Source organism: Diplotaxodon limnothrissa, linkage group LG12 (genome assembly GCF_057381915.1).
Source record: "Diplotaxodon limnothrissa isolate DT_005_m linkage group LG12, D_limnothrissa_male_GT1.1, whole genome shotgun sequence".
Taxonomy (NCBI): domain Eukaryota; kingdom Metazoa; phylum Chordata; class Actinopteri; order Cichliformes; family Cichlidae; genus Diplotaxodon; species Diplotaxodon limnothrissa.
The window spans coordinates 29,471,333-29,484,975 of record NC_140607.1 but is presented as its reverse complement, the minus strand read 5'-3'; the positions used below and the strand labels follow the sequence as shown (position 1 = coordinate 29,484,975).

At 38.7% G+C, this 13,643-nt stretch overlaps 1 protein-coding gene across 1 annotated transcript; it reads left to right on the top strand.

Moving 5' to 3' along the window:
- The first annotated feature begins 2,063 nt into the window (after positions 1–2,063).
- LOC146621552 (uncharacterized) lies at positions 2,064–11,775 on the top strand. Its single transcript, XM_085368551.1, has 8 exons — positions 2,064–2,197; positions 8,400–8,549; positions 8,663–8,783; positions 8,872–9,084; positions 9,173–9,256; positions 10,869–11,010; positions 11,210–11,372; positions 11,502–11,775. Exons 1-8 carry the CDS (start codon positions 2,064–2,066, stop codon positions 11,773–11,775), a joined length of 1,281 nt encoding a protein of 426 aa, XP_085224677.1.
- The last annotated feature ends 1,868 nt before the right edge of the window (positions 11,776–13,643 follow it).

The window sequence follows — 13,643 nt, the reverse complement described above, 5'->3', positions numbered from 1 at the left end:
TTGAGCACAGAGCAGACCTGTGATCTTAAACCTATAAACAACCCAACTGACTGTAGTGGCTTATTTATGGCGCGCAGTCACTGTTTTTATTTGCAGCAGCTTAACTTTTTCGTGAAGACTGTGAGAGTTTACAGTAAGTGAGGAAAACAGGTGTGAATGCAAGTGGACCATCACATTACACACTAATAAAGTTTCCCCTCAGCGCTTGAGTCAGGGCTTTGTCAGCCCAGCTTGTGCAAAATTATCTTTTTTGTTTTCATTTTTTTCATGTAATGACTTGACATCCATCTAGCTTGTTATGCAACAGATACTTCCATGGTTAAGATGCACTGCTTTACAAGCAGTTTCTAAGGTTTTTTTTAACCTCCTGTTAGCTCAGTCGGTGAAGGAAAGAGGCATGACGCACTGACACTCGACTCTTCGGTCTCTACGCCGATCTGGGACTATATAAAGACCAAACTGTACAGGCGGAAGGACCAGCTGAAGTTCCCCGAGGCTGTGCACACAGACACGTGCATGGCCACACATCGTTTATTTTCTTTGCCAGTTTCCCCATCAAATACTTTTCTTTCTTTCTGGCAACCCTCGGCATTCTTTTTCTAAAGCAGTGGTTCCCAAACTTTTTTTTGCTAGGCCCAAAGGGGCCTACCAAAGGGGTTTTACAAGAAAAATGTTCGCGCCCCCGCCCCCTGCGCGCGTGCACGCACACGCACAAACACATCCTCCAACCACACACACCCTTCTTTTGCTCCATTGCAGTTTATTTCACACCTCAGACATTTAGTAAACAATTAAGCAAATACAAGTAATCTGCAATAAATTACAGGTAGTAAGTAAGTAAACTCCTAACTCTTTTATGCTATGTCCGCACCTGGTATTTTTGACAGCTGTTTCGTCCACAAGTAAACGGCGCTTTGAATCACCGAAAACGGAGATTTTTTAAAACTCCTTTTTTGCGTTTACGTGTGGGAGGAATACAGAGTTTGTCACCCAACGTCAAAGGTATGTGCCTTTTTTCACATCACGCTATGCGCCACGTTATTGTTTCCGTGAGATGAATAGCAGAATGGCTGATAGAGACGAAATACTGTTACTGTTAATCTGACTATCTTCAGGTTTTACACGCTTACATATATGCACGCAGTTACTGTCCCTCCATTTACAAAGGCAGAGGCGTCACGGTGTGATTATTTTACGTGTAGTTGGGTTTTTTTTCCTGTGTAATAATATTCAACATTGCTATCAATACATTTTTGCCAAAAAATGCCTCTCTGTGCAAAATGGGTTTAAAAACGTAAACAACTGTTGGATACTGTTTGTCCCTGATTTAGACAGGGGGAACAAATCCTGGCAGGATCAACCTGATATTATTTGTATCCTGCTGTAACTTTACTGTGTAAAGAGCTAACATCTCCAAAATGTCAGGAGTAGTTAGTCATTACAACAAGTGTTTGTGAACTAAAAATCAAGAATGTGGGATACTGTTTGTCCGTGATGTGTAGAGCAGCGCCTGCTCCTGACAGGGGACTCTAATTATGCAGGGGAGACCTACCTTGGATCTTGTATAGGTGAAGCCAAAGGGAAGACCATATTTTCTAGTGTTTGGCTTAGAATGAAGTTGGTTTGGAAACATATTCAGCTATGCTTCATCTTCTGCTTTGCGTTTCTGTGGCCGCCCCGTGCTAGCAGTGTCCGAGCGTTTTTGGGTTTTTTCCCCCCCTTTTCATACCGCGCCTAACCCTGCAATGGGGGCGGGCCCCACACTTTGGGAAGAATGCTGTCTTGAGCATCCTCACAAACTTGTTAACATTCATCCGATGCATCTGACAAGAATGGTCACTCTGTTTCTCTCCAGTCAGTCAGAGGGCCCACTGAAAATGTGCATGAATGCCAGCACCTCTGTCTTCAGTGCTCGTCTGGCGTCTGTGGGATTCCGGGTGTATTTCCAGGTTCTGGGATACCTAGAAACTGGACCTTATGGTCAGTGCCAGTTTCCATGGTTCCCACTGTGAAAGGGATGTTCTTTTGGGGCCCTGGCATGTTTGTGAAATCCCAGTGAAAAGATGGCTCTGAGTCTGGAGGTCCTGAGCCCACTGAGAGCACGTTTCGGAAGGAAAAGCAAGCGAGAGAAACACAGAAGTGGCACGTTTGGGTCCCGGCTCAGTGCCGCACATCGGTTAGGAGCTCAAGGGACTGGGTCAGAGCAAGGGTTCACTGGCGGGATATAAACATACTGGTTTATCCAAATTTACAGCAGTAAACACAAGTTCAGCTAAAGATATACACAGAGAGACACGCACATACAAACATTTAATGAGGAAAACTAAATGTTATCCCTAGTCTCCTTTTTTTTTTTTTTTTTTTTACTGAATTTCACAAACAACGTCCTGTTTTCATTATTAGAACTCACCCTAAGGTGATTTGCACACATTGAATGTTCTTATTTTCATATTTTAGACATAAGCTAAGAAATTTGAAAATGGCCTGTTTAGTTTACATGTTTCAGACACTTAGTTTACACGTGACTCATCTTTTGAAAATCCTCCCAACACTCCCTGTGCAAACAATCATATACACAAAGAAACTTCTGTTTATTGAGGAACACCAACAATGACAAACACAATACTGGTTTTGCCATGAAAATATGAAATTAGTTCAAATGTAACCGGTAAACTGAACTTCACTGCTGTGACACTGTGAGAAAAAGTAATTAGCTGTAGCCTTCCATCGAAACACAAAGTCAGTCATCAGTAATGAACATCAGTGTTAGCAATGTATGTGCTACAAATACAGAAGAGTGATTGGATGTATTTTTAGATTTGACGTGAATAGACTGTGAGAACATGTGTGAAAAGGACAGATGGGATTTCAAAGGTACATCCAGTACTACAAGCCTTTCCAGTTATAATGTGGACAAACCCTTCTGACTATGACTCAGCACCGGTAGCACTTGTCACAGTAATGAGCTGATCACGTCTTTTAAAATGCATGGGGTTATTATTTTCTCTATACATCTGAAATGTTAGAGATTTATCTATCCTGCTTTTACAACACGTTTAAAAACTGCTTGAGATTTTTGCGATGCTTTTGCGACACTCTGGACAGGCACTCAAAAGCATAACGTCATAAATCCTCGGGCTGCTGACAGATCAATCAATCAATCAATCAATCAATCAATTAATTAATCAAGGCTTTATTCGCCACGTGCAGGTTGCCCTGCAGTGAAATAGTGCCTGAGACAGTGACAGTTGCAGTGGAAATATCTGATGATCACATTTTTTATTTTGGCATCTTGTCTCGTTGCTGTACCTGAGTTACCTGGAAACAGCACGTCTTCTTCTCCAGCATGGTCACGAAGCAGCTGTCTCCTCATTCCCTTTGGAGATTTCATTTACAGATAAACAAAAATGCGCCAATTATGTATTTCAAAAACAGCAATAGAAATATTTATGAAAATAAAAGCACTGATATAATTTAAAGGAAAAGAGGCAGACTACACATTCCTGCTACAGAGCAGTTTCCATGCGGATGGTAGAGATTCAGCATTTTGCACTGAATTGTAATTCTGTGGCATGACAGGTGTGAGGTATTAATTTCTTGTGGAAGGAATGCAGTGAGATGGTGCATTGTGCCTCCCCGCGCCATCATAGAAATCACAGAGCTGGTTTGATCTGAAAAAAAAAAGTGATGACTCTGGCATTTTGCAACTGGTTTCACCATTTTTACATTCCCCTTGAATTCAGGTCAGCAAAAATTTACAAAAATTAAAATATATCAAATCCAGCTTTCCCCCACAGAATCAGGAATGAATGTCAGGTGTTATTATCTTAATATCGCTCTGCATGAAATAATTACTTTCTTGAGGATAATGCAATTGTTAACCAGTAAAAGGAAAATGTTGTGAATAGTTACCACAGCATTCAGAATGGGCTGACTGTGCTCTCAGTGCAGCTGAATGGCTCACATTCACTAAGTGGCTTCATTTCCACTGCGGCTTTACAAAAAGCACCTGGGACTCCCCACATCGTGGCAGACGGAGGAAGAACCACACGTCAACTCAAGGCTTGAGACTCCGCTCTGTGTGGCCAACTATAACAATAACCCTCAGGCTGGACAGTACTCGTATGTAGCTCTGCTTTCCACGAATTGGCAGTGCTGAAGCCAAGGTTTTCCATGGACAGGGCCAGCAAAACCCCTGAATTTATAGAATTTATGTTGGTTTAGATATGCTAGATGGACATTAATACAACACAGAGGTGTAACAATTGGTTGCATTTGTAGGGATAATTATACTGCTGGACTGCATGTTTTCAAACCATTTACTACAGACATATTACATTAGCGCAGAGCATTTCTGACAAAGCATAGCATGATCATTTAAATGCATTTGGGGCTTCAGTTGGTTTCATTGATTTTATACATTGAATGCTGCAAGAACAGATAAATTATATCACTATCCGAGATTTGTGAAGTACTTAAAAGTTCAAACCACTAATATTGATCCTAAAAGCATTTTATCTTTGCATCTTAACTCACTGCTGTCTCATAGCTTTAGAGTCCTTGAACAGATTTGATAATGTCTGGGCGATAATTAGCAGCAATATGTTAAAAATCAATGAAACAGTTCAGGATGGAAGTGACAGAATTCTTCCTCCCCCTGGTGGCCATACACTGCCAGTGCTACTATTTTATACACTATAAAGTTACTCATGGACTGGTCTCTAATTGTTGTAATGAGAGCAATGTGATTATGAAGTGATGGCTCCGGAATAATGTATAGTCAAAAGCACTGCATCGAGTTGGATAGCGTCCAATAAATACTGAAGTTATAAAACACTGTTTAAAAAAAATGTTTATAATGGACGTTCTTTAGTAATCTGAGAGCTGTGGGATTGCTGTGGGATTTGGTATTTTGGCCATAACACACAAACTGGAACTGGAACCAGGGGCATATCAGTTTTGAGCAAAGAAATACCTTTGTAAGCTTCATTTTCATTGTGAAAAAGTCTCCAAGTCAAGATTTTAATGCCAGGCGCCCCATAATCATCCTATCAAAATCGTCGCAAATTATCAGTTCAAAAAACCGCCTAAGGGGAGTAAGTAATGCACTAAAATGATATGGGCAGATTTTATCACTGTCACCGTATCCCGTATCTGAAATGGAGAGAAAAAACAATATAATTAGTGTGTGTGGTGTTATGGGTTGAAGCGCGCGCGCGGGGGGGCGGGGGGTATCCACGAGTTACATTAATACAAACTATTTCAGCATATAACCCTGAAATCTGGTGAAACAGCTGACCGGAACCATCTGTAGAATAAAATCCGTATTTACCGTCAGATCATGAGTCTAATAAAATCCCGTTACTCTGCCACACGCATGCGTAAACGCCCTCGCCGTTTTCCCTTTAGGTAGCATACTGTTGACATACTGTATTGGTCTGACATTAATCAATCACAGTAGCACCGCTCGATCACAGCTCAGCGACCTTCTCAACAAATGGATTATGAAAAGATAAAATAAAATAAATCTATGAAAGATCAACAAAGCCCTTCCGCTGAATCACGGTTGAAAGCTTCGAGAAAATACATTTTATTGTATTGTATTGTATTTTATCACCAAACTATTTTAGCATGTGTTTCCGGAGTATCACTGCAGAGATGTTGACAATGAAGAGATAGAAATCCTCCATGTCCGCCATCGGTACGTCAAAAAATGTATGCATGCAAGAAGCTTCACGTGTAAGAAAATAAATAAATAATTAAAACGTTAGAGTAACAAATGACCTGCTATCTCTATTTTGCTGACATATAACGTTATCAATGTCACAAATTAACTATAAAATGGTACTTTCAAACATCAACGGACGCTCTTTGGTTATCATCGCAAAACCGGAAGTTAATAGCAGACTATTTCCACTTCGCCGTATTTATCTTTGTGTGTTTGGTTGTCAGGACAAGCCCCAGGACAAGAGGGCAGAACACCGGTCCTTTGGAAGCTCGCTTCATAAGCGGCTACACTGCAGTTACATGATGTACATACAGCCCGGCCTTTTACAGAAAGTACCCTTTTATTTGGTATGTTTGTTTTGATAGTCGTTTATTATTATTATTCTTTTTTAAATAAAGATATATGCTAGCTTATTAGCGACCAACATACTATTGCTACAAAGAGTCAAACGGTAGGAAACCGTTGTCAGAACTGTTGTCTTCTAGCAACTTAAAGAAGTCCAGACGCTTTTCTTTGCAAGCTCCTTTGACTACGATGACCTGGATGACTGAGAACCTTCACAGACACACCGTTGTCTTCATTATCTTCACGATTCAAGTTGAGTAAGTGGTACTGCTAACTTTACGTCAAAGCTCTCTAAGAAAGAAAGAAAAAGGGGGCACAATTTTGCTTAGCTGTCTAGGGTGATTAGATGTCTGCACAACATTTTTTTATTCCTTGTCCTCCTGCCCGTCTCACATCTAAAGACAGTGTCACACATTTTGACTGTATCTGCAGGACAAGCACTTTGTAAAGTCTATTTTTTACTCAGAAGGAAAGGCTTTTTTGTATTTATTGTAATTCTAGTCAGAACCAAGAAGACATTGTCTTGAATACAGTGGAAACAACCACATAGAAATTGAAGCAGCCAGTATATTCTAAGAAACAGAGGTTTTCTCTTTTTTTGCTAGTTATTTTTTAATTTTGCACAGAGAGGGAAATATGGTGGTAACAAAAATGTTAAAATTGTCAGATACAACAGGTATCTGACAATCAGGAAAACAGGTATGCCAATCCACCAGTACATATGAACTGAAAACCAAAAAACAATTAGCAGCTGCAACGATGGTGAAATTGAAAAGAATACGACATTAAGCATCCTTTTATCTTCATCTTTTATCAAGAGAGTTGAAACTATAATATATTTAGCATATACATGATAAATGCCAGTGTTGTAAAATTGTTTTTTCCATTTGTTTGTTTTTTATTATTATCATTTTAAATTTAGATATGAACATTTCAAGCTACAAAGCTGACATGTCCCACTTTGTCCCACACAACAAACCCCATGTCTGCCCAACAACCAGTTTGGCGGGATCTGGTCAACCAAAGTGCTGATATTTTTACTTATATAAAAATAATAATAATACACTTATCTTCTGTTCAGGTATGTAAGTAAATAACTATAATTTGGAATCATAATAAAAACAAATAATACTATTTAATAGTAAACAGCAAATTTGTAAATTCATCGATAACATTGATAATTACATTTTAACATTAAAGTATAATTTTACTTAAATAGCTTGCACATGCTGGTGGATAAACCATTACAGAAACATAATTACCAACACTGTTAATTTTGGATTGGGTGGTGGTCTAATAAATCTTTTAAGCCGTTTATATGTAAAAATCATTTGATAAATGAAGTATTTCTCAATGCATTTCAACCTATGATCTAATGTTTATACATGGTCATATGATTTTAATGTTCCAGTGTGGGTGACACTCAATATATTTGATATACTGACTTATTAAATGGCTAAAAAAAGATTTTAAACACGCCTTTCTGAATGGTGGCGCTATTGCATAAACATGCCATTAGAGGGCGCTTTGGTAGAAATTCTTGATACTCAGGCATGACGTCGAAGTTTTTTTTAATGTATTTATTAGTGACCTACACGAGTCACGACCATGTGCTAATGTTCTATGTATAAGTCATAAGCTATCGTTCTAAATGGCCAGTCTTGTCCAGAAATGTCGTAGTTTCTAACTGACTTTCAATAAGGCATTTATAAATTCTAATGTAGTTTATTACATAGGTGAGGAACATTAATCGTCTCATTACCACGTGATTTTCTGCTGTCAAAATATGGGTCCTGGCACTCATGTGGACGTTATTTTGGCACGTATCACTCACTTAAACCTTGTTCTGAGACACACAGATGACTTTGATTTTGTGGGTGATGGGTGTAAGTGCAATGTTAGCGAGAAACTTGTTTTATCCAGATGTTCTGCACCATGTTTTTTCTCTAAAGCTGGAGCAGGATGAAGGCAGCCTTCCGACTTAACATTGTCAATTATTACTCACTTATACAAGTTCTAAAACAGTATTAAGCATTAATTAAATTAGGCCAGTGGTTACAACTGAAAGGGCTTTACAAAATGAGCCTTTATATGAAATGCTTCTGAAAACGACATAATCATATCTTTGTCCTGTTGTGTAACTGAAAACAATTTATGCTGTTTCCTGTTGCTTATATTATGTTACTTATAATCTTTCTATGCTTGCAGGTAAGACAGACAGACTGAGACTAAAATAATGTAAGAGTCTGTCCAGTATATCCTCTTGAAGAACACTATCTGACATTACTTTTAATGAATTCTAACCTGATATATGTTCATGTTGAAGGTCTGATCTAAAATACTACATGTCACTGTCTGTGACTGTGGGTGTCATGTTGGTGGGCCTGTCGTACACAATCTGTTTAGCCTCCCAGTGGATTTATGGTTGGCCTGACAAGCCTGGGTATAAGAAGTACATAGAAGCTCTTAATCCAAGGTAACTTTTAAAATACTTTAGATGTGTTCTCTGTTTTTATTTTGCATTTTTGTTCCACTCATTGAGCAGAGTCTGTTTTTAAGGTTTGTTTATGTGTTTGTGTTCTTAATCAGGCGAATATATCGTCTCAGCTTTGTTACGCTGGATCTTCTCAAATACCTGCGGTATGCCAGACTTTACTTTCAACTGAAGTCATGGTATAACGATGAGAGGAACCTTAAGTATTACGAAAAGGTATTTTAAGGATAACTTGCTGAGAAAATCTACCTGTTTTGTTGAAAAATTTGTCAGTAATCAGTTTGTTTGTGTGGACACTTAATAGGGCATCACATTTGGTCGCAGAGGCAACAAGCTGGACTTGTACCACCCTCCAAATGTAGACAAGTTAGAAGATATGCCATCACCAGTTGTAATATTTATCTATGGAGGTGCTTGGAGTTCAGGAGAAAGGTCCACTTACTGTTTACTGAGCAGGCAGATGGCTGAAGAACTGAAAGCAACTGTAATTTGTCCTGATTACTGCACATATCCAAAGGTGAGAGCTTCTGAACAACACAGTAAAAGCGGGGGGGTTATTCAAATATTAAACTTCTAAACTACTCTTGGCTGACTCTCATCAACAGGGGAATGTTTTAGGGATGGTCCAAGATATCGCTGACTGCTTGATTTGGGTCCACGAGAATGGAGAGAAATTCAACTTTGACAAAGTAAGACAGCTTAGTATTATTTAAGTATTCTTTGGAACATGAATAATAAGCTGCCTATATCTGTACAATCAAACAAACCTCCTGAAATATAATTAATCAATAACAATAGCTACCATGACCCAAAATACTGACTTTTACAAATGTTACATATTCATATACATGCGTTTTTACAGATTAAGTAAATGTTTTATTTATTTTGTAGAATAATTCTGACAGCTTCTGCATCATGTCTTTTCCTATTTTTTAATTTTTGACACTGTTTTGGATTGTGACTGGTGGTTGAAGTGAAGTAATGTAACTTATTTATCATTATTTATTCAACATAAACTGGAAACAGATTTTTAGGTCTTGTTTAACCCTCTGAGCAGTAAAAATCTTCTTTTTGGTGTCGTTTCCACATGTTGATTAAAAACCACATCATCATACAGAAGTAGTTTGAATGATTTCCCGACCCTAGAAACTGAGCCGTGTAAGGAGGATTCAGCAAAATCTCAGGAGGGACACTCAGACCTTTCTCTCCATGCAAACGGCCCCAGTACAAGCTGGAGACTGTGGTTTGATAAAGTTAACAGAACCAAATTAATCTGACACCGTCCACCCCTTGGCTGTGTCCAATACCTACTGGTAATGATTTATTGCCAGCAAACCAAACCAAACTCTCGATATGGTTGTAAAGGGTTTGGATAACCTGGGCCAGATACACCATACTCCCAAAACAAACCCAAGAAAGACACCATGAGGAATGTGGTTGAACATGGTGAAATCTCAAAGTTCATAAAACACTTCTAGGCTAGTTGGGCAAACTCCCACATTACTTTCAGTCCTCAAGAGAATAAAGAGCTCTTCTAGTCTTCACAATCAGGATCAAAACCACATTGTTCCTGTAACCAAGGTCCACCTAACTGGCTCTCCTCTCTAATACCCTGGGACAGTCCTTCCAAGAAGCCTGACGGGTGTGATCCAGCAAGACAATTGCATAACCTGCAAAGCCTTAGGGAATCGTGGGTGAATCTCTACCACCAATGAGTTTTTTTTAACTACATCAGTGACCTTGCCCTCATTAATGTCTGAGTCCTCCTCTTCATTCCCAAACTCTGCTTTCAGCACCGAAGCAGTCAGTGGGATTGAGGAGGTCCCACAAGTCAACCAAGCTTCGGACTGCTTCTTCAGCTTGACTGGATTAAGGGTTATTCCTGTGACAGGTATCAGCCACCTTACAGCTGAAACCCTTTACAGCAGCTTCAGCAATGGTTTTGCAGAGCGTGGTTCACTTGGACTCAGTGTCCTTAGCATCTCTCAGAATGTTGTCGAAGTTCTGAAGTTGCCCCCAACGTACCTTCACTACACAAAGCGTGTGCAGCATGCTCCTGCATCACCTGATCCTAGTCATCACCAGGTGATCAGCTAATAGCTCAGTTTCCCTCCTCACCTATACGGCATGCTGCCACAGATCTGATGATACGATTACAAAATAAATCGCAGCGCGACCTAGGATGTCCTGGGACTAAGTGCATATATGAATGCTTTTATACTCATTCACAAATTGTTTGTTATAAACGTTAAAAAATACATATATCTAATCACATACAGCATGCTGTTCTGTTTTTTATAGGATAACATTGTATTAATTGGGCATTCAGCAGGTGCACATTTGTGTACACTCACCACACTGTTTCTTGTTGATACAAGAGAGGAGCTTTCCATAGAGCCAGACAAGCAGCAGGAAGTCTTCCTGTTAATAAGAGGAATTATTGGTAAGAAATGAAGTTCATCATCTAAAGAAATGTTTTTTAATTTTATACTAAACTTTCATGATGTAATATTTGCCACATACATAGCTAAATTATTGATGGAGATTGTAAAACACATTTTGAGCATTTTTAGCTAATCTGTGGTTCCTCTTCCTTTATTTATACTTTATAAGTTAGGTTAACTGTTTTATATTCTGGACAGGTCTGAGTGGCGTCTACAACACTGTGGAACATTATGAACATGAACAGAAACGAGGAATCGAATACCTCTCTGACATGCACAGAGCAATGACTGGTGTGGAAAACCTTCCATTCTACTCACCAACACACTTACTGAAGAAGCTCAGCCAGGACAAAGTCAGCAGGTGAAGAGAAAAGGATAAAAAATGGGTTTAAAACCAATTATAATTCTAAAATCTAGTGCATCAGTTATTTATTTGAAATGCAAACACACTACAGACATTTATTTACTACAGTCCTTTTTATTCTGACAGATTGCCTCCATTCGCCTTGCTCCATGGGACCAATGACATTGTCGTTCCTGCTGAATCTACCATGAGATTCTCTGAGCTTCTCACTTCGCGCTCTGTTAAGTTGTCATTGAATCTGCTTCCCAGAGCGAGCCACACTGATATCCCCGTTGACCTCATGGTGTCAAACAGACGCCTCTACCATCCAATCTACGGATACATCAACGAAGAGTTCAGAAAACTTCTGGGTACTTGCACATCATTAGAAAAACATTCAAAAATCTGTAATACATACTGAATGATCCATACATTTACGTTTTAGATACTTGTTCTTATACCTCAAATGAACCATTTAACTTTGAGTTTGATTTAACACTTTCTGAGTTAATAACACTGTCATTATATTTTAACAATACTGTGATTGTGTGGGAGAGTTGTTCTCTACGATGCTTTCAAATAAATAATCACAAAGTAAAATAAGTTGTGGAGAAATGTGCGCTAGTAAGAATTGCACTGATACACAGTATTAAAAGTTGAATACAGTTAACAAATCTGTAGCTGTTGTTTAATTATCAAATTTGAGAATTTTCAAGTGTTTTATTTGATACTCTAAAAGTACGTGTATAATATATTGTAACAGCACATTAATAACCCAAGTTTTATTGACAAATGAAGTACAGTCATCATTTTTACACCTACTTGAAATTATTATGCCTAATATTCCAAAATTCAATGTTGTTACATCTTGTGATAGTGTTAAAATCTAACCCGTCACTCTTTTTGATATACATGTATTTACAGAGAGCAAAATATTTTGGGAAGTCTTGAATGATTAGCAATTTTTGAGCCAGTATAACTTTGAAACAGTACATAAATACCATCAGATTTTCACTGCAGAACAATAGTAACCATGTTCTGTAAAACTTAATTGCTTTAAAATGTTTGAATTTTGAGCATTATTTACAAAAAATGTGTGTCAAATGTTTTTACTGCAAGTAGAATAGAATAAAACTTTGGTCTGTATCAACTGTGCAGGAAATCAAAATAGTAAGACAAGGGGAATAAATAACCAACAAGAGGAATATGTACAAAACAAGGGGAAGGAGTTGGTTGGTGTATGGAGTCTGTGTGTGAGTGACCTGAGGGATGAGGCCACTCAGATCATGAATCAGACCATAGCTCAGATTGGTGGGTGGGTGGGGTGGAGGTGTGGGACTTGATTCACCTGAGGTATGAAATCTCTACACATCATATTCACTGTCTGGCCTTTGACGAGATAAACTGATCACGTTCTTGTGTTTGCAAAAAAACTACACGAAAAAACACCTAAAGAAATAAAAGCTGTTGTGAGAAACTCCTGCCAAATATCAATGTCCTATAGTTTCAGCTGGTTTGGGAATATCAGATGACCTCAGGAGCTGGCTTGATTAATCCCTTGTTGGAGGGAGTTAAGTAATGCCAGTACTGTGCCAAGCAAGCTAAAAGGGCAATTAAAAAACAAAAAGCACCTTTTGAGAAAGACTTTGCCTTCTTCAAAATAATAATAATAATAATTGCTGGATCTGAACCACCAGAGGCAGCAAGACTGTTTTCAGATTGTGTGAATGGAGGTAAGTTTTGGGCTAGTAGAGCGTAGCTCACAAAGATGGCTTCATCTGAAGTGTAATCTGAAAAAAAAAAAACTTTCCAGGTTACATAGTATATTCCTGGTAGATATGAATAAAACTGTAACATATCAAATTTCTTGCCTCAAGGTGCATTGTAAGGTAAGGTAGACCCTACAATAATAGATACAGAGAAAAACCCAACAATCAAATGACCCCCTATGAGCAAGCACTTTGGCGACAGTGGGAAGGAAAAACTCCTTTTCAACAGGAAGAAACCTCCAGCAGAACCAGGCTCAGCGAGGAGGGGCCATCTGCTGCGACATGCTGTGGACAAGAGCCAGAAATTAACAACAAGTGTGACTTAATGCAGAGAGGTCTATTAATGTTGAGTGAGAAAGGTGACTGAAAAGGAACTACTTGATGCAGCGTGGAAATCCCCCACCAATCTACACCTATTGCAGCATAACTAAGGGAGGATTCAGGGTCACCTGATCCAGCTCTAACTATATGCTTTAGCAAAAAGGAACGTTTTAAGCCTAATCTTAAAAGTAGAGTCTCT

Coding starts and splice junctions, on each gene's coding strand:
- LOC146621552 (XM_085368551.1), top strand. CDS start 2,064: ATGGCTCTGAGTCTGGAGGTCCTGAGCCCACTGAGAGCACGTTTCGGA. Junction 8,784..8,871: donor ACCTTAAGTATTACGAAAAG/GTATTTTAAGGA, acceptor GACACTTAATAG/GGCATCACATTTGGTCGCAG. Junction 11,011..11,209: donor GTTAATAAGAGGAATTATTG/GTAAGAAATGAA, acceptor TATTCTGGACAG/GTCTGAGTGGCGTCTACAAC.